The 22,796-nt window shown below is 31.8% G+C and overlaps 1 protein-coding gene across 1 annotated transcript; it reads right to left on the bottom strand.

Annotated features, from left to right (window-relative positions):
* Positions 1-8,079: 8,079 nt before the first annotated feature.
* Positions 8,080-10,959, bottom strand: LOC149533289 (beta-glucosidase 12-like). Its single transcript, XM_089807518.1, has 12 exons — positions 10,746-10,959; positions 10,589-10,647; positions 10,221-10,296; positions 10,040-10,117; positions 9,871-9,958; positions 9,538-9,790; positions 9,342-9,457; positions 9,027-9,247; positions 8,882-8,913; positions 8,685-8,787; positions 8,321-8,429; positions 8,080-8,245 (listed from the first exon to the last, which is right to left on the bottom strand). The coding sequence occupies exons 1-12, from the start codon at positions 10,957-10,959 to the stop codon at positions 8,080-8,082; spliced, it is 1,515 nt and encodes a 504-aa protein (XP_089663644.1).
* Positions 10,960-22,796: the final 11,837 nt, after the last annotated feature.

The following is a 22,796-nucleotide window of genomic DNA, read 5'->3' as shown; positions in this document are numbered from 1 at the left end:
GAAATAAATTCTTTTATCTATGAGGAAATGAAAAAAAAAAAAATTAAAAAGATGAAATTTATTAGTGTCCTCTTAAGGTAGAAGTAGGACATGTTTGAGTATGGAGGGTAATGAGTGAATCAATTTTGCTAAGGTCTCATTAAATTTTTTAGCTTGTCACATAAATAGTTTATGGTATTATAAGACAAAATACTTTGAAAGTAATGGGTGGTACAAAGTAGTAGTATAGGTCATGGAGGATAGACAACATGATATCTTATCTTGAACCTCATTAATGCTAATGGTTAATAATTTTAGTTTCAAGCTAATTAGGTTAACAATATGTATTAACTAATTTTGATTAATAATGGTGTTGCTGGAACTGATAACTAGATTTATGGTTAAATATTTTATATTTATTATTCGATTCAAAAAAATTAATAAAATTAATTTTACTTTTATACAATAGTAAAATAATGTGGGTGGCCAAAATAATGACAATGGAATTTTGCAAGGTTGTAGGTAAAGGTTTGTCTCTAGTTGTAATTTCCTATTTGTCTTGTTATGCATATATGCTCAAATCATTTGGACATTTTTTGGGGGTTCTTCTATCATTCAAGGAAGGCTTCAACATGGTTTGGTTGTATGTGAGATTCTTTTAGTATGTTTTTGGGTATATTTGCATATTTAAAAGCCATTTCACTATCAAGGTCTATGGTGTGTTTCTTTCCATGTTTATATGTAATTTTATTTGTTCTTATTAATTTTTGACTCAATGATTTTGACTTCTTATATAAACTTTTGTTATTTTTTCTATTATGTAGGCCTTATATAGCTCTAGGAGACCATTTTATGGAGAACCGAATATGTCTTAAATGATGATGTTGATATTGGAGGTAATATGCTCCCTTATATTCATTTGAACCCAATATTTTTTGTGATTAGTGATGAAATAGGAGAGAGTTCTTTTTGATTTTGGGGTTTCAAGTCTACAAGGATAAATGGATGTCTTGTAAGGAGCAACAATAGGTATGTCCTTTGAATTGAACATATTATGTTGAGGAAAATATTAGGAACATATCTAACCATGCTTTGATATACAAGTTCATGAGTATTTGACTACCACTTCCTTACTTGTAGTCATGGGTTCAAATCACATGGAACTTAGATAGAGAAATCAAAGTGCTACCTCTAGTGAATGGTTGCTTCTTGATGCTTTTTTCATAAATGTTATAGGAAAATAAGGCATTTGAATGGGGTCATTTTTTTAATAATCAAGTAACTCTTTTCATCAATCCATCAATCCATGACATATTAGATTCCACCTACTGATGCATCTATATTTCATTCTATGCCAATAGGATAATAAATTTTTACTAGGTACTAGGGTACTGACCAAGTCTTCCTAAATAATTATATTAGGGTACGAGCTTTTCTAACTTCTATCCAACAAGTATTTGGTCCATGATAGTGAAAGACTAGATAAGTTGGGGATGTATTTATTCTTTCAAGGGGCTTGTTGATTGTGTTCTCTCAATATGTTAGGGTGTTATGTCATACTATATTCCTAAAAATAATGATAGTATCGTTAAAATTAAAATTCAAAAGATAATCTCAGGAACATAAATGAGTTTACACATATTCACTCATATGCATCACATAAACAAAAGTCAACTAAAACCATTCCATAACCTATTAAACATATACCTGATCAACAATCATTAACATGTCCAAGCTATAAGAGACTCATTGTCCATAATTTATATTCATTAGATTTTTTTGAAACAAATTAATTAAAAGAAAAAAGTACATGCAAATGAAAGAATTATATAAAGTTGAGAATATGAAATGTAGGAAAGTGAAGCACAATCCTTAAATTTTTATTTTTATTATGACTCTAAATGGGAACATCTCTAGTTTAGGAATACATAATTCCAAGGAGCATGCATTACCTATCCTAAATTGCATAGAGATGGTTATATCACTAACAATATTACACTTTCTTCAAAATTTTCAATTTGTTCTGATCTTAAGAAGAGCTAAAAAATTCTTATTTATGGTCATCTAGTACTTAATTTAGGATTTATAATAGCTACCATATATATAATATCTACAATACCTACATTATAGATTATTTACAAAGTGTATAGGTTGTAGAAACATGTACATCACTTCTATATTTATAAACTTGAATGTGAAAGAATGGAATGGGAATATATTAGAAAGGGAAAGTATTGGGACTCAATTTCCAAGGAATGGTCATCAAGTGTTCATATCATGCTATATCATCTCTCTAGTACCTTCAATCACTTAGTCCATCAATTTTATGCAATGAATTCTTATATGGTAGCACTTATTGCACCCTTATCATTAAATATTGACTAACACCTCAAGAAATGGTATAGTATAAAGGTTCTTTATCTCAATATCCTATCACATCTTTGTGAGGCTATACCCATCAATCATCAGATAAGGAAACTCTAACATACTTTTTTGGGAATGGTTATCAATTTAATCTGAATGATGAAACAAATCTTATAAATGTAAAGGATAAAATATTTAACATATTCTTTGTAGAATTCCAAGATTCGACGCTCCAAGATTTGGTGAAAAAATGGATGAATGAATATTGTAGTCTACGGAATGGTGGAACACATTCCTTGGACGGAAAAACTTAATTATACTTCTTCTATGCATTCATCATATCTCCCAAAATATCTTCATAAAACACATTTATAGAATCAACATGGGCCTTATCCACCTTTAATTGATATTGGTCCCCCTATGTGGTGATTTTTATCCCTGTCATAACTTTTTTGATGTTATAGATTTCTAGTGCAAAATTAGTTAGTGTCATCATAAATTTACCATAAAAACATATAGTTAGCTAGCACATTTTTTCTTGTCTCTAATGAATAAGATGAGAAAAGAATATCTACATGTGCAAAACCATCTATAATATTTTCATCTAACAATGTGGTGTCCTACGAAAATAAATAATAGTTTACTATAGGATTTTGGATGGTGGGAGAATGATGCTACATTAACTCTATCATCTTCTTTAATAATTTTATCCTAAGTCTTGGTGATTGGTAAAGGACTATGAGGAGATCTGTATTCTCTTCACCCAAAATTATAGACACATTTAGTACATCCTTCTTGATGTTATAGTTTTCTCTTAGGGTGTCATTTTTCTTGGGATGGCTTTGTATGCCAAAAAAGGTACACTTCTATGAACCCTTATTCCCAATGAATCCCATGAAGAGAGAGAATTGAGAGGCAGCTTATAGGCCTATATCAATGATGTACAAAGGTGACAAATAGTATTGTGGTGGCTCTCAAATTAACCAAGCTATCCAAACTTTGCAAGGTTCACCATAGAATGAGTGATTCAAAGATAAGAGCAAGAATTCTAGTATCCAAGAATCGATATGTGAATGCAATGTAGGCTAAATGAGAGATGTAAATGAAAGATATTATAACAAGATGAGGGTATTACAAAGCCTTTCTACTTAAGCTATGTGAGATATTTTTTAGCATAAAAGAAATAGAAACTAGATATGCCATGAAGCTACAATGAGAAAGCAAATTTACAAGTGCAAAAATGCTCCAAGCTCTTCAAAGCTGCAAATTTTCCTAGAAATCCTATAGCATAATGTTATTACAAAGAAAAAGGGATAGAAAATTAGGAGAGAGCCCTCCCATTTAAATAAAAATGGACTATCAAGATTAAGAGGAAAAAAGAGGCATAATCAAGGGTGGAGAATTCATCTTGAGTGATCCACGTGCACAAGCATCTCACCTAATCAAGATCAATAGTTGACTTTAAGAGGAAAAATATGTACAAAGGAAAATTAAAGCTATTTTGAAAATAAATATTCCTCTTAGAAAGAAAATGGGGAATTTATTTAATTAAAATGGAGAAAGTTCTTTCAATTAAATAAAAGACAAAGGATATAGTAGTCAAACAATAGGTTATAATAGAATGAATAACAAAGTAAGGATTTGATCAAAGAAAAGAAATAAATAAATTATGTAAAAAATGCTAGAAAGGGAGCTCATAGTCTAGATGACCATTTTTGGGTGATTACAAGAAATTCATGTGATTTTCCCAAATTACTGTTATCTTGATGACATCTTGAACTATATTCAAGCCCTGAAATAATTTTAGAAGAGACTCCATAAGCAATCCTCTATCTATGTTTACCTATATAGAGATGTAATCATCTACTTATAGATATTTTTTATTCATCATCCATAGGTCTCCATTTCACCTTGTAAAAGTAGTGCCTCTTATAATATGAATCTATATTCAATGCTCTCACAAATATTGCTGATGTGAACTCCTAAGGTATATTCTTTAAATGGACTTTTGATGTTTGTGCTTATTTCTTCCTTCTATACTCATTTTCAAAGTACTCATTTCTTGAGTGTTTAGCATCATTAAGAGGATCCAATCTCTCTCTCTTTTTCCCTCTTACCTAGGGGAATCAACATGATGGTGAAATCTTTGTTCTCCACATATGATTCATGCATGTAGTCTAGTGGCATGGCAATAATATTCATTAATTCTCCATATGAACTTCTCTAGAAGGAATAAATAATCTAAACATTTTTAGGTATCTTGGTTAGAGGTTCAAATATATCCTTCATCATTTCTATAAGTGATAAAGGGGTATAAAATATTTTAGCATCTTACTCATTGGAGTCTCTACAAACCACAAAGGTTACTCATTGGATATAAGGGAGAGAATGACACATCTTATCACGTGTTGTGCTTTTTTATATTCCACAATTATTTATAAAAGTTAGTTGAAATGATTAGTAAACAATCAAAAATAAAATATACCTACTTTGTTGTGGCCCTAAACATGAAGTTGTACATTTAGGGAACAAACTACATGTTGTTAGCCTTGTTAGTATTCTATGAAAAATTACAATTCTCACCTCTATATGCCTAATAAATTTAGACCATTAGATATTTACTTAAAATTTCTTTACATCACTGCAGAACTTCTTCAACTAGTAGGTATTCGAGTTCCTCCACAACTTCGTGTTGTAGGAGAAGACAATGAATCATGGAGGTACAAGAAACTATTATGAAACAAAGCATATGGTTAAGGGTCTAAAGGGCCTAAATATTATTTAATGAAACACATGAAGGCATTTGATTATAATATGGTGACTCAAATAATTCTAAGTCCTAGTGGACCTAATAATGGTCATTGGAGCTTTTTATGTAACTATGGCACAAATGATGTTATTTAGATCAATAGTACTTTCCCAAGTTTAATCGATGTTACAAGGTACAAAAAATCCATATGATACATTTTCAATATTTAAATGATATGTTTAGGATATGACAATGCCAAAGAAGGATTTGAATGGTGTATTGAACATTCAAAAGTCGAATGAATAGATAAGTATCATCAATTTGTAGTCAAATATTCATAGATATAGCAAAAGATATGGTGAGAAAGAAAACAAGTATTTATGTTCATTATCAAAATAAGGATGAATAAATTAGTTCCAAGAGAGTACATGATTGAAAAAATATTGGTACTCTTGACAGCTCTTAGAGCTCTTTCTTCTAACTCTTAAACTTTGACACAAGGTTAAATATAACAAACTAGTAGGTGTATTTAAATATATAATAAATTTGATCCAATGAGCAAAATTATTTGGCCTAGTGTAATATGACTTTGAAAATAAATGCTTCAGTTTGAGGTAGAAGTAAGGTCAAAATATCTAAATAAACCACCATAATAGTACCCAAACAAGTAAAAACAACAATATAATCCTTACACAAAGTTCAAGTCAGGGAATCCCCAAAGCAATTGAATTCTTAGTAGGCCAAATAAAGCCCTTACTTTCTCCTACTTGATTATTATGGAAATAAAAAATTAATCCAATCATGTAAATAATGATAAAATTAATATTGATTTAGGTAAGGGGAAGTTAATTTTTTAATTTTTTTTTTCTTGGAATCTTAATTTGTGGATCCACTAGGGTTGGATCTTCATATTGATATCCTTGTTGAATTTGAGAAAGAAACATTTGCAAGGATTTTTTTTCACAGTAATAAAAAAAAGGATATGATAGAGATAAATAAATTATCTCATAAATCATGAATATAGCCTCTTCCATCGATTTATGTCAAAATTTTATGTGATCAAAGAGAGAGTTAAATTTTCTAATGACAAAATGGAGTTAAGAAAGGGCATAAAATTTCTATTTTGGAGAATGTCGATAAAAGTTATCTAATATAAAATGTTGGAAAGGATGTTAAGGATATATAAATGGACCATGAAGACACAATTATAAGTTGAGGTTTATGCTATTTATTAATAATATATAACTAAGAATACATATGTTAATAGGATAAGGCAGTTGAACTAGAAGGCATGAGAACTCTAAGGTCTATCTATAGGAAATTTAATTTTGATGTACCAAGTGTGAAAAAAAGAGAAAAGCAATAAGTGATAGCTCAACATGAAAAAATAAGAGTTTTATTATTAGTCCATCTAATAAGACTTGTATCCATGATTAGTATGAATATAATTATTCTTTGGATTCTTTGTTTTACTTCTTATTTGGTTCAAGCAATTTTATAGTAAAGCGTTCTAAAGCCCCTTCAAAACTCATTCTACTCTAAATTTATTAGTAGGAAAGCTATTTGTGTTACAAATATAAGCACAACATGCATAAAGTGGAACTTTACTGTTTGACAAAATATATATTTTATATTAACGCTACTTCCAAGGATAGGTTTTTTATTATATATATGAGTTCTATAATTTGAATTAAAATAGTTTACTATTTGCCTGAAAAGTAGAATTTTATGATGTGGAAAATATTCTCAAATTTTTTTGAAATGTAAGGGTATTTTGTACATGAAAAATAATTGTAAATTTTTTGGGAAAGACATGTTCAATGCATGTTATAACTTGGCATAAGACATGTTTTTAAATGAATATAATGAATCCAAAATATAAAAATTATTTTCATTAGTGATTTATGATGTGCCTATTTTAGTTGGAATGAATGAACTACTTTTAGTTTATGTGTTCATGTTGTGATTCATATTTTTGTTGTCTATCTAGATATTTCTATGCCACTTTTGAGGGGTGATTTGAACTCTAATTTTAATGACTATTTGATGGTTTTTTTTAGTACTTATAGTATTTGTAGGCTGATTTAGATGGAGATCTTGATATAACAAGTTTGTAGGTAATATTAAGCTATCAAATTATCATTGCAACTATGTTGGATTTACTAAACAATGAATTCAACTATTTTGAATAGTTGCACCTTTTTTCTTAGAGCATTCATCATAACAATTAAGTTGTACCATTGTCTTCTTCTTCTTTTTCATATTTGGTTATTTCTTGTAGTTTTGGATCCAAAATTTTCTCTACGATCTTTAAAGATGAGTTTACAAGAAATTTACTTGTACCTTTTTTTCTCATTATATTATTACTATTTATATACATTTGTATATTAAAAAATGAAATTAGATGTTAATAGAACCAAATAGCTTGTAGGCATTATACATGCCCAAATAAATGATGGAATTAAAACACTTTAAAGTGAGAATTGACAAATATTAAAATGGCTTAAATTTTGTAACCCAATTGTGTGAAGCTAAAGTTCAACGTCCATGTGGGCATTATTATTTTCTTCAAATAAGATTCTGAATTCACCTTTTGTTGTGGATAGAAAAACATAAATTTTAAGCTATAATAACATTTTATTTAAAACTTTCTACTACTTTATGATTTCTAGAATTGAATAAAAGATAGATGACTAGATTATGATATAGTTATTTACTAGAGCATAATGAAGTTGAGAGTCAACCAATCTTGAATATACAAATAACTTATAATTGAATATAAATCATTCTGAAATATATAATAAATTTATTTTTATTTTCATATGTTTTATAAATCAGAAGTATTGATTGAACAACTTATTGAAAGATAATACTCCATAGAATATCACATACATTTAGACTTTATGCAATATCTTTCCAATGCTTGGTAAAGATTGTCGCTGTGACATACCTCTTATTGTTGACACATAAAGAACTTTGTAATCTATTTATTTCATGAGTTTTTTGAACCAATTAACTGACGCTTTTGGATATCGAGTTAAGTTATTCTTATAGTCAATGTAATGAAGACCAAATCTAACCGTATAGCCATTTGTCCACTCGAAATTGTCTAACAACGACCATGTGAAATAACCATGTATCTTGGATCCAGCCCTGTTATTGAACCTTGAAACTTTTAGTATATAAGAATAAAATATACAAATAAATTATAAACTTGAAAAAATGTACCTTATTGCTTTCTGAACAAATGATAAATGCTTTGAGTGATAATCAATTCTCCAAGTATCATTAAGAGATTGTGCCAATGACAATGTATCATCATTTTTTTCATCAACACCTATATAAAATATAAATTTATTAGAAATATCAAAAAATTTATGAAAGCTTTCCAATGAAAATATACATCATTAAAGATACTTTTTATGAGTTCAATTCATAGCTGTCCTTAAACATCTTATACTAATGACAAAATTAAATTTTAAAAAATTCAACTTCAACTATATAACACTTTAAACATATGAATCAAGTCTTCATATATAATATTTAAGCCTTCCATCAAATTCACTACAAAATCACTTACAAAATCACTTACCATTCTCTGTGATGAAAATGAGTGGATTGTCGTATTTATGTTTTATATACTTCAACAGCTCTCCTATTCCTCGTGGATAGACGTGAAGCCAACTCGATCCTGCCTGTTTGTCCCCATTTAAATATTAGAAGCTGGCCACGTAGTACTACATAAAATTGCTTTACAGGTTGTCTTTAATTTTTTTTTATCAGACTTACCACTGGGCCGATGAGCATTCCATTCCTCTCAGCTGATGACATTTATATAGCAATCCATGTCAGAGTTCAACTTCATTTTTCATAAAGCATTGCCAGAACAGCTGAATAACGTCCTTAGAAAAATTAAGTCAGGAAAGAAGTGTACCTGTTAGATTTGTTTGAGAGTCCAATGTATAGCTTGTGTTAAGGGCATTGGGTGGCGTCGAAACATCAGCAGCGTAAAGAGCCGTATAATAATTCAAGCCCAGAAAATCAAACGAGCCTTTCACCATTGCATATTCACGGCCACTAAACTTCGGTAGACGATTGCCAACAAGCTTTCTCATCGACGAGGGGTATTTCCCTTTTGTAATCGGATCCATATACCTGACATTTCGCAAGGCCGATCAAATTCATATGAACGTGCAAATAAAACTTTATTTATTTTCTTGTGTTTATTGGGATAAGATGCTTTGCTTACCAACCAAACATGAAATCTAAGGCCCTTTGGGTGGCTTCCCGGTCAGCGTGTGATTTTGAATAGGGAAGAAACCAGTGGCTCACTATTGTCATTCCGATCAATCCCTTCTGTATTGCCTGTACAAAACATATTGTAGATTTGGATTACAACATTGATATTCCGAGTAAGGAAATTTTAAGGAAAATAAAATTGTCACCTGATATTTTCTCTTATAGGCACGTACAGCAGCTGCATGGGAAAGGATAAGATTATGGGCTACAATATATGGTTCTGTTGCCGAATTTCCTGTGCTTGAACTTCCATTAGAAGAGGAATGGCGGCCAGGTGCAAATGTGCCAATATCATATCCAAAGCTAGCGTAAGAATATGGTTCGTTTAATGTAATCCAGTGCTTTACTCGATCGCCAAACTCTTGAAAGCACAATTCACTGTAAGCTTTAAAATCATTCCTGCAAATATTAGAAAAATGGATTAGAAAATGTATATCCCATTTTCGGCATACGATATAAACATATGAAGTGTTACATACACAATTTCTTTACTCAGAAAGCCTCCATATTTATCTTCAAGAGCTTGCGGAGTGTCCCAATGAAAGAGTGTCACAAAAGGCTTGATATCTACAGTAAAATTTTGTTATTGCCTCTTAATTCTATTAGAGTAATTTCCACATGGACACTAGCAAACGATAAACGTTTTACCATGTTTTAAGAGTTCGTTAATTAGGTTATTGTAATACGCCACTCCAACTTTATTTATTCCGCCTGTGACCGAGCCATCTGTGACCCAACAAATATAATCGATTTAAGAGGGCCGCGAAAAGAAAACTATATGCATCCATGCTAATTATGCTTAGGCAAAGGAAAAGCTAAGGGAGCTCACATGGTAATATCCTTGACCAAGAAATAGAGAACCTATATGCATCCACGCCCATCTCCTTCATCAGCTTCACATCCTCCTGTAAATTAAATTTATGTCAATACAGTTCAATATGGAAATGCTAAATACATTGAGTAGGTACATTCATGAAGGCAAGAGTCTGAAGTACAATGGTGATTTGTGAGTCTTTTATATAAGGAAATCTTGAGTTCAAATCTATTCAAACTTAATACATAATACTAATTAAATACAACAAATAATCATAATTAATCTAAACTTAAATTCATTAAGATAGAAAAAAGATACAATTACGATCTTCCATGAATCTGAAAATTAATTTGATTTGAATCAAACGTTTGAAAAAAGCACACCTTATAGCGATGGTATTGATCCACAGCAACATCCCCATTGCTATCATTTGCGATATTCCCTACATATAATTTCATTTAGGATAAGATTTCATACATAGATTGGAGGACAGAAATGGAAAATACATATAAACAAACGTGTAAATGATTAAAAACTAACCTGGGATATGGGAGAAAGTATCCCAGATGCTTGGGCCTCTTCCTCCTTCCATAGCGGCTCCTTCATATTGATATGCAGCAGAGGCTGTGCCGAATATAAAGTTAGGAGGAAACATACTCCTGTTCAGTACTTTTTTTCCTGCGTGACCAGATACAAGAGAGATCCAACACATGCACAACACTGCAAAGGCTATCCATCTCTTTCCACTATTCATTGTAGTGGACTTGGTGGAGTTTTTCATCCAATACAATGAAACAGAGCTGTGCCATAAACGTGCATGGATAACATCTATTTAAAGAAGAAGAAAGAAACACCATATGCGGCGAGAAGTTGGCCGTCAAGCTACTTGCAAGAGAAGTATACATAGGATAAAAGGTTTTATGGGGTTTTCAGATTTATTTTCATGGAATATTGAGGTGTCACGAAATAAAAAATGAAGACGTTTACGAAAAACAAGCTGCTTTTATCTTTAGAGCTGCGTAAAGTGCTCCATCAACTAAGAGATATTAATCCATTTGTCATTTAAAAATATTTTAGATGATTTCAATAAAGAGAAAGATGACTATTTATTATTTTATCTTTCTACAAGTTTCCATGAGAGTACTAACTTTTTATATAACATGTTGAATTGTTAAGGTGGGTGGCACTTTTAAACGTATAAGACCAGAGCAAAAACTATTTAATGTACCCAGAGTCTTCTAGGAAACTTCATTGAAGCTTTACGTTTAAAAAATAATGCTAATTTGATTTCTAGTTGCACAGTTTTCAGAATTAATCTATTAATGATTCAATTGAAAGTGATGTTTATAAATTTTAAATTAATTTAATAATATGTTTTTTCTGTGATATTAATTTTGAATAAGCGGATAATTCGTTACGCATGGTCTACTATTGAGTTTTTAATTCGTTAGACGCGGATTATGTGAACTTTAAACATTTGAAAAAACGTTCAGAAGTTTGGGATCAGCCAAAGAAGAGATGCACAGAAACGTTGATTAAGAGAGAAATGAGGAAGCACGAGCAAAACGATTATGACTAGTTATATCGTGAAATTCTCAAAGTCCAACCTTGTCTTTTTGTCTTTATTTTAACCTTTGGAATATCAGATTTTATTACAACCTAACCTATAGTTTTATCAGGTTAGAGTATGGCGCGTCAATTTCCAATGCAATAATCTTGTATTAAGGTTTGAATTTTATGTTAATTATAAAAATTAGAGTGAGAAAATGGAAGTGCAGAAATACCTCTTCTACAACTTTATTCCTCTGACTGCATTTTGTTTGATTCCAATATTTCTTGCCAATAATAGAAAAAAATTAGCCTCTCCAAGGGCCATGTCCCTATTATTCACATAGATTGAGGTCTTCTCTACTTCTTTCACTAATCCAATCTTCAAATGGCCTTACCCTTTACTACTGTCATCAACATTTACAATCATAATGCTGACTATCTACTCCATGTTTCCTTCACGGTGTAGGGAATTTATTGCCTCATCATGTTCTACCTCTCCTCGTGTGTCCTCGTCAACATTAATGTCCTTTATTTTAGATATTTGTTCTTTCCTCAGCTTTTCTATTTGGTCTATCTCAGTGACCATTCCTTTTCCATCTACTTTATCCTTTTCCTTAGTAGGTTACTCAACATCTTTATCTTCTTTACTATCAAATTTCTATTCAACTTCTTCCTCTACTTGCTTCCTTATTAATACCTCTACCCTCCTTCCTCTTTCTTCATTCAGCTCACAAAGATCATAAATATCTCTCAGCTCATACGTTAAGAAAATACAATCTAATATTTAGTTGACTCCATATAATTGATTTTGTTTTGAAAGTTTCATTTAACTAGTAAACAAAGTTATTACATTTTATCTTTTGTGTTTGTATTGCACTTTGATGATGTCGGTTAACGTCAATGGTAGTAATGAAACCCCTATTTACAAGTTCTTGAAATCAATCAAAGGTAGATTTTTTGGTGATAGCATAAAATGGAACTTCACTAAGATTTTGGTTGACAACAATGGAAATGTAGTTGATAGATATGCACCCACAACATCTCTATTGAAGATTGAGGTACTTGAAAATCAAATTTTGTTATTTTGTCATTTTGTTCTATGAAAATTGCACTTATAATCTTTTCAAACTAGTTTTATTTGTTTGATGGCATATCTTATATTAATAATGGCTAATATATGTAACCTTATGTTTGCAGAAAGATATCAAGAAACTATTGGGTGTTGCCTAAAGCATTGAGAAACTATGTTATAGCTATTCTTCATATTTACACTAAATGTAAGAAGCAATAATTTAACTGAGACATGGTTATATTATGCCCATACAAGGCAACATGGATTAGTAGTTACCATTCATAATACATAATAATATTTTTGAATAATTGGAGAGTGCTCATGGCTCACCTTTTGAGTATCATTGTTTGATATGAGTGTCTGGTTTAGGTTTAGGATTTATATAATACAAATTAAGCTATTCATGGATATAGATAAGCTAGTCATGGCTATAGATTCTCATGGTGTTGTTTAATTAATGAATCTATAAAGAATTAGAAGAAAGAAAATGTAAGTTATTTTTCTAAATTAATAGCCTAATGAATCTTGTTTATAATAATTTTGAATCCACTATAGTCTACCATTGTATTTTCTCTTGTATACTCTACCTAAAATGTCTTATACCATTAGTTCTTTTGTCCAACTTACCAAAAATGATCACTTCATAATTATTTTAACTTCTTCAATCATATGCTTAACATTCTTTTTATAGCTATGCTAAATAGTGTCATGATTATTCAATATATGGTCTTGTTACTTGCAAGCGTGGCTTCCCATTGTATGTATACAATTTAGAGGAAGTTGGAGAAGGTGGGGGTGTACTAACTCTAGACTTATTTGTTATAACTTCTTCATCAGCCTCTAGTCATTGTATTCTAAGTTCTCAATTCTTTTCCTTATTTTTTGAAAATTAAATATTTTATTTAAGATTCCTTATAATTTTAAGATAGAGAAACATATTCTAGAAGTCAACTTCCCCCTATTTCACTTGCCTTTGAAAAATAGTCTTCAAGTCCCTATATCATTTTTGGTTGAGTAGCATGTAGTAGTGAGTAGATATTTGACATGTATATGAACAAGAGTAAAATAATAGTAAATAAGTTATTTTTTCCTACAATTTATGTCTTTGTGTTCACAAATCAAATAGAGGATGACACAACTAGATTAGGGCAAAGGTGCTTTATGATGGATTTAGAATTGGATATGGAAGTTATAGCCATAGGCTACATTATCATCATTTGTTCAATTATTCTCAACAACACATAAAATTTGGAGATGAAGGTACAAAAAATGTTGAGGAATAGGCTATGATATATCATCACTCTCCATAGAAAACTAGTTAAGAAATTAAAACTTATTAGGTCAACACGATTGGAGGAAATTAAAAATCTCTACTCTAAGTTTCTCCACATGAACCAATATTTTTCATCTTTACAAAAGGTTTACCTTGGCCTGGTGACATAAATACCATACTTTGACTATTCAACATACCAATTGCCAAAAATGATGGCTTCATCTAATTCAACAACTTTAACCTTACTGTTTTCACTTCATTTTTTTTCACTTCAATTGTGTTTACTCATGGATAACTCATTGCCTCTGCATTAAGAGACTTCAATTCTATAGTATCTATGGCCTTGCATTGACCCATCACCATCTTCTTGTCATCATGAATCTCTTTTGAAACTTCATTCCTCTGATTTCTTGTCAAAATAGTACATGTTGTCTACACTTATTTTCCCACTAAATATTGCTTTATTGATTCAAATTTCATACATAAAAACATAAACAACCTTCCTAGATTGAAGAACATTCAATTTATAGGCCAAGCCTCTTGACCTTACATATTCACCTCTACTTGTTCGATCAAAACACAACTGTGACTGATGACCTTCCAAATTTGCAAGAAAAGTTGCATGACAACTTCTTGACAATTTTTACAACTTTTCAATATTTTCAAACAAATGACTTCAAATGCTTACCAAATGTTGATGAATCATCCAAGAACTCTAAAGATCATAAAATTGAAGATTTTTGGTCAACTCATAGTATTGACCAACATTGACTGACCTACAACTTGCCCATAGGTCTTATTACAATATGCAAAAAAATTGCCTTAAATGCATTCTAGAATGCTTGAGATTGAATTATTGCCATGTGTCAACTTGGACACTTATTAATCACCTAATCTATTCAAAATTTGATGTCTGACCATCTTGTTTAGGACCTTGGGTCATTCCACCACTGCCCCACTTTGGTTTTTTATACATCGAACATATAAGAATTCATTTTTTTTGGAAAATTTAACAATTTTGAGTTTATTGGAACATTGTTGAACTCTTTTGCTTCTCCATCTTGAATTTCTACAAATTCTTTCTTTTTGTTTCTATGATTGGATTTTGGGAGGTGATACTTGAAGTGAAATCTTTGATTTCTAACTTTTTTTCTTGCTTCCTTGCCAATTTCCTTAGTGCAATAAATCTTTAACCACACATAATGAAATTTTATGTAAGAGAACAACTTTTCATTGATTATAATATGGTGAATTTGAGTACGGTGACCAAATATTTCTTTCAAAACCATATGTGCAGATATAAACATTAAGTACAACATGTCCAATATTTTTGTAAATATATACATTAATTAGACAAAATTTTTGTTTCAAAACCATATTCGTAGATATAAAAATTACGTAAAACATGTTCAATATTTTTGTAGATAAACACATTTATTACACCAAATTTTTCTTTCAAAACCATGTGTGCAAATATAAACATTAAGTACAACATGTCCAATAATTTTGTGGATATATTTTTGTATGAAGAAAGACCATGCCTAGCAATATGAACCAACAACAAAATGATGAGATAATTGCCAGATTTTGGTCTTAGTTCTAAAGAAAAGTTGATAAATGTATGTTGATCTCATATTGGTTTTGACGAGCGTCAACACACTTAAGCCATTTAATTCGTTCATACCAAACTAGTAATGCATACCAAGTACAACATGTAAATATTAGACCATGTCGAGTTGCAATGAGTGGCGAGTCACTCAATTGTCGAATAGATAGACCATAATATATATTTGTTTCTGGATTTGATTGTGTAGAGATTTTCTACCATCAACGTTTCGAATCACACTGCGTGACCCATCATCAGGATGAAAATAGAGCAAGAGATGAAAATAGATAGACCATGCCAAATGATTTAGGAGTTGAGTAAGCAGTGGATGCCAAGCAATGCAGGTGCCAATTCTGAATAGAATTATAGTGTATGCCAAGCACCAGGGACTTCATATGCTGAGTACCACAAATTGGATATATTTTTTTGTTATGGCACAAACAACTATGTAAACCATTTTTCAGCCGACCTAAAGATAGATTTCAACCTTTTGGAGATAAGGACTAATCTATATGCAGATTTTATTTACAATTGCATGTAACCAATCAGAAAATGGGAAGGTTTAAGTGGAAAAATAGATGAATCTTAGCCATAGATTCATACCTTACCCTAAGTCTCCTAGTCTTCTTAAGGAGGATGAAACTGTAAACTTTTTATGAGTGTGTAAGGGATTGAAGAAGAGATATAGATAATTTTGCATGTACAAATAGAACATTCATGGAGACTTAGAAGTTATGAACAAGGAATGAACTATAGAATAAGTTAGAGAAGAACAAAGGATAAAGAGAAGGATACATCATTAAGACATTTGACCATGAAAGGACAAATTGGACATTGTGTAGACATGATCTGTTATCAGGCAAGCAAGTACCAATCACAGGATCTATGCTGAGACATTTTAGTAGGTGATTTTAGTTAAATCTCTTAATAGAGTAGTCCTACTAGGCTGTATGAAATCCTTTTACACGGAGGGCTTACTTAATTGTAATTTGAAGTCCTCTAACAAGGCACACTTCTAATAGGGTTTTGAAATCCTCTAAGAAGGTGAGACTTAACAGTCTTTGTAAGCCTTTAACAGGGTGGGCCTTTCGTAGGGAAAATCATGATCCATGGTCAGACCATTGTAACCTTAATTGGATACATTTTATTCTTGCAGCAGAAAAGATTTGTGGGTGTCATCCCCACCCTAGTTTTACCTTCTCACTTGGAGGATTTCTAGGTAATCATATTTGGTGTTATATGTGTGATTGCTTACATATTTACATCATTTAAGTGTATGTACTTTACATGTCATTATAGTTTATTTATTGAATGAATGAGATGGATGTGTGATGAAAGATTTATGGGTTAATATTTTGATTGTTGCTATTGTAGAGAATGACACACTATACAAAGAGATAGACACCACCAAGCTATTTGCAAATGATAACTCTAGTAAATTTGATGCAATAGTTGTAGATCTAATGGAGAAGAATTGAATCCAAGCTGAGGAAATAAAAAATCTCAAGTTGGAGCAAGAATCACAAGCTATGCTGCTATGTGAGGTGACTAAACAAAAGAAGAAAACCCTGGAAGACAAAGCCATGATTGAAGAAGACAAAAGAATTCTAGCAAATAGACTAGAGGAGAAGTCAATAGAGCTCACAAAGATCTCCACTAGGTAACTGGATACTCTGAGTCAAATGGTGAATGCCAACTATGAACTGAATGTCAAGGACATTGAGATTACTACATTGAAGTTGTAGAATGAACAATTATAGAATGACCTAAAAAGAGAAAAGGAATTTTCTGAAAGTTTCAACAAGCCAAATGAAGCCATCAAATACTTTGAGAAATTGTTGAGATCCCATAGATCGAACAAAGATACATTAGGATTGGGGTACACAAGCACTAAAAGGGAGAATCATCCAAAGTTGCTAAAGAAAGGAACAACAGAGGTAAGAACTCCAAACCTACTTATCATAATTGTGGAAAGAACGGACACATTTCTAATGTGTGCAAGAGTGACAATAAAAATTACAATGTCAAGTATAAGAACATTGTTCATTTTCATAAGTGCAACAAACAAGGTCATCATGCACATGAATGTAGAACTAGTACCATACATAAACAAAAATTTGAAGCATATTGCTAAAATTGTTAGAAGTATGGACATAGAGCTTTTGAATATAGATCCAAATCCATGTGGTCATCAAATAGGCTAGAAAAGTTAAGAAGCTATATAAACTCTTATAATTTGGATTACATTACAAGATATAGCTGTCACTATTTTCAAGAATAAGGACATGTTCCTGAGAATTGTATTAGGACACACTTTAGTGGTAACTACGAAAGGTGGTTGAGTCAAACCACATGCTTTAGCTCTTTGAAGATTGATCACATTAGTAAACATTTTCCAACCATGTCACATGTACCAAGTTGTAAGTTTGATAAAGGAAAAGGCAAGGAAAATGTTGAACACATGAGAGATGAGATGAACAAGACATGGAAAAAGAAAGATGCTTACAACACATCAAATGTAAACAAGATAACTTCACCCAATGGGTTAGGTGATCACACCTCATCAAACTAGGCAATCAAGAGGTATGTGGGATTGATATTTAAAGTGGTAAATCATACATCAGTTCTCAAAAGAAGTTAATACTGAAATGACTACATTAGCATGAATGAAGATGCAGGATGCTATTGAAATTTCAAGATTAAATCTTTAAGTTTTCATGTTGTTGCCAAGCATGGAAAGCTTTTAATGAATGTTGGGTGGAATGCTAGTTGATGCCGAGCTAGCAACCTAGCTAGTTGATGCCGAACTCATAGTAGTTGTTGAGTGATGGAAATATCTATGAATTTTGAGTAATTCTAAGATTGGTTGATCCCAAGTTTATAGTTGTATAAGCACTAAGCATTAAATGCAAGGGCTTTGAAGGGTTTATCGTCATTTTTCACTCATTCTTTGTCATTTCAAATTTGAGCAAGAGAAAATAGAGGAGAAGATGACTTAGAAACTTGTTCAAAGCATTTGCAAAGATTTCAGCAATGATCTCACACTAGCATACATATTTTACAAGGTATTTATCACAAGCTGAGCCACTTAGTTTTACTTTGCACAAACCCTAGTTTGACAAGAATGGCATCTAGGTCAAAAAATATAGAAGAGAAAGAGGTTTCGAATGTTCAACTTGTTAGTAATGAAGTGAAACAACCCATATTTAAGGCCATTCGTGACATTATCTACAAACATGATCCTTCTTGTACTTTGCCAATGATCTTGCCTAATGTTATTATGGTTTAGGATGTAAGGAAATGCTATAATAGAAAGATTGCTAGTATTGGAGACATATAAATCATATAAGCTTATGATAGATTATGTGATAATGGTGTTTTTAAAGAAGAATATAAAAATTTTGAGAGAAAGGGTTTGACCCATGCCCTTGATTTTCCTACTATTTTCAAGACTAAATGGATTAGAATTGTGTTAAGCTAAATACATGATGGATCCTTATGGCTAGAAGGTAGATCGATTAAGATATCAAAAAGGATAATTCATAGGGCTACTAGCTGCCCAACCCAAGATCAACCCAAGACTCTAAGAAGCAACTCCAAGGAAGTAATAGAGAGAAACATTGGAGCAAAATAGAACAAGAGAGGGATGCCAATTGATACTATCACTAATCCTCTACTAGACTTTTCTATTAGGGTAATCTCACAAAAATTCTATAAATCTAGCAAATTCAATAGTGTACCTTGTATAGCTATAGATGTTGGCTACAAAATTGTGAAGGAAGATCATACTTATGATATGGCTGAGCTACAATTACAAAAATTGATGGAAAATCTCGGAGCAATCAGAAAAAGAAAGAGTGCTCAATGTAAATTTGGTTCAATACCTATTTGTATATTCTTCTATGTACAAAATACATTTCCATCCTTTGTTACAATAAGCTAGGAGAAAAATAGGTCAATAGTAGTAAATATAATGAATTCCTTAAGCAAATGCATGAAAAATTTGAAATATTGATGACTAGCTATTTTGAAGATTTTAAGAAATCTGTGAAAGAAAGAATGAGGATGCCAGTTTCTTTGGTTGAGAAACATTACAATGATATATGCTTTCTTTTTGATGCTGACTACACATATGTGAAAGCTGGCACACCAAGGGTTAGATGGTTAAGACCACTTGGGTATGAGATTAATCTTGATGAAGTATCAATAGCAATAATTGCACTCCTAGCAGAGGAAATTGATAAGATTGCAAAAATCTTTGGGAATTATGATGTGATGAAATCAAAGATTGAAATGGACTTAAAAACTACCTCCACACTCAAGAAGAAAGATAAACTAGTAAAGAAGCTAAAGGCTAAATTTGGTGAAGGTGCAAAGGAAGGTGAGGAAGAAGATGAAGAGGATGAAGAGGAAGAGAAAGAACAAACACAAGGACCTCTTGCATTAACTCAAGGCTTGGGAGAGGATAAAGAAGAGGAGGAAACTTAATGTGTTGAGGGAGAAGAAGCTAAGGAAGTGCCTACTCCTGCTAAGCCAAAGAAAAAGGAAGGCTAAGGCATAGTCTATGGCTAAGGCAAAGAAAGTTATCAAACCTAGCACAGTCAAGCCTACTACTCCTACCACCAGAGCAAGCACATGCAAAAATACACAGAAGGCTAAGGAGAAGACTAAGGCTATAGATCAAGGAGGCCAAGTGCAGAAGAAACAAAGAAGAAAATGTGTGGCACAACCAGATTTAGATGAAGAGAGGCCATAATTAGATGAAAACAATCAATTTCAAGTGGTAAGCCATAATCCTCCATTTGATCTTGAAAACATGTGTGAAAATGTCAAGAATAATGTAGATTTCTCTGGTTTAAAGAATATTGATTTTGATAAATTGGATAAAGATGAAAAGAGTCAGGTGGAGAAAGCATTATATGCCATGATGTCAAAATTTTAAAAAACTCCACTAGAATTTGCCAACACAATTCTGAAAGGTTTATATGATATTGTTGAGCAAAAATGGCATTATTGTTTAAACTTGGAGAAAAAAAATCTGAGAATAAAAATTAGCTCAAGTGATGCTAGAGCTAACAAAGGGATAGATTACTAAGGCTATTAAGAGGTATGTTGTTAGGTTTACACCTTAGTATAGAGCCTTTAACATTCTTCAAAATAATATTGAAGTTGTGGTCAAGAAGTCAACCTAAATATGGAAACTAATCTATGGGTTAACCAGTATGAAACAAGGAGAAGCCAATCCTTTAGAAGGTAAGAATGATAACAAGGTTGATGAACATGATGATGAAAAGGAAGATAATAATAAGGAAGATGAGAATAAAGATAATATAGTTGGGGAAGAAACACAAAAGCAAGATGATGGCATGGCTACAGTTGAACAACAACAAGATGAATAGAGTGTGCAAGACACACAAGTGTCGAGCATCAGTCGCCCACATGAAATAGTCAAGTCAACTAAAACTATTATTGTCAAGGATGTTCATGATGCTTCAGCTCAGAACATCAATCCATTGACTATAGATGACTTGAAGAAAATATTGGACCAATCTACACTACAAGCAAAGTTGTGTGAGAATCTAGTCTTGGTTAGCATATATGAGCTCTAAAAGGTAGTAACTGATATCGCAAGAGACAAGGTGAATCCAAAAGAACTACCTTTTTCCATTCCTTCAGTTACTCAAGTGAAACCTTTGATTCAAACTATAGTACATACATCTACTAAGATTGATGCACTTGTGAAAGTTGTCACTCTTGAGAAGAAGTAGGTAGAAGAGAAAGACAAAGTAGGACAAATAGATTCTTCTCTACCTAACACACAAGAACAAGGTGTTGTTCATGTCGTTGTATTAAAAAAGAGCCAATCTGAGGAAAGTGATAAAACACCCAAGTAAAGGATCAAGAAGCTATCTAGGCATTGGTAACTCTACCTACATCTACCACTTCTACAAAAGTTCTTCAGAAACCAAGCACAGAAGCTATACCATTGCAAATCTTAGTGCCAGGCTCAAGCTCTTCAAAAACTTAAAAGGTAATTCACTATGGAGATATCACTTTAGATGAAGAGGTTATTATTCCTATTTTTTATTATGATACAATGACATTAGATCAAATAAGAATTTCGCAACAAGCTTTAGAAAAGAAAAAAGCATCAAGAAATGCTTAGGAGAGAACATAGGCAGAGGCAAGCACTTCAAGACATAAAAGACATCTTTCTAGATGCATTTAGTTTGCCTACTCTTGAAGAGACCAAGACACTACTAGAACAACTATAAAATATAGTGGAAAAGGTAAATAATGAAGACATTGATACTATTGCTAAACTCTTTGAGTGGTCTAAAAAGAAATTCTAGAGAAAGGTCAATGAGAAGATATATGGTGAGACAACACTGACTCAAGTTGCATTGGCAACAAAGGCTGAGGATGTGAAGAAGGTACTTGAGAATATATTCTCATTGTAGACCAAATTGTGTGACCCTACACTCTTCACCTAAGAGTATAGACATCATTTTCTCAGTCAAGAGAGAAATATAAACATATCAGGTACAAGGCTACCTCTAAACCCTGGTCAGAGTGAGAAGCATTTTCATAAATTGCTTCAAAGACAAACAATTAGCTATATTAACACTAGAAGAGGATAGCATAAGAGCCAAATTGACATGTATACAGGCATCGCTCACCCCTCATATGGAGATACTGCACAAGGAGCTAGGCTATGTAGAAACTTTTCTAAAGAAAGACCCCAATATTTCTACTCTAGATGGCCTAGTACACCTTGTTGTCGAGCTTGCTATCTATCTCAAGTCAATAGATGTTGCATTTGACAACTAGGATTTAGCTCTTAAAATTATAATGGAGGCCCATAAATAATTTTTGGACAAACACACTATACATGTATAGCCCATTTGACATAAGTGTCAAAAAAGGGGAGACAGATAAAAAGGGGAAGACAATAAAAACGGGGAGAATATCTTATGGGGGAGAATAAAGAAAGGGGGAGAAATAAAATGTAGTGATAGAAATAGAGCATCATGAAAGAGTATAAGTGCATTGAAGTCAAACAGTATCAATAGAGACAAATCTACTCAG

The sequence above is a fragment of the Cupressus sempervirens genome, chromosome 10, assembly GCF_028749045.1.
Source record: "Cupressus sempervirens isolate cs-2001-9-10 chromosome 10, ASM2874904v1, whole genome shotgun sequence".
Classification (NCBI taxonomy): Eukaryota; Viridiplantae; Streptophyta; class Pinopsida; order Cupressales; family Cupressaceae; genus Cupressus; species Cupressus sempervirens.
Note: the sequence above shows the minus strand (reverse complement) of the source record. Positions and strands in the feature narration are given on the sequence as shown.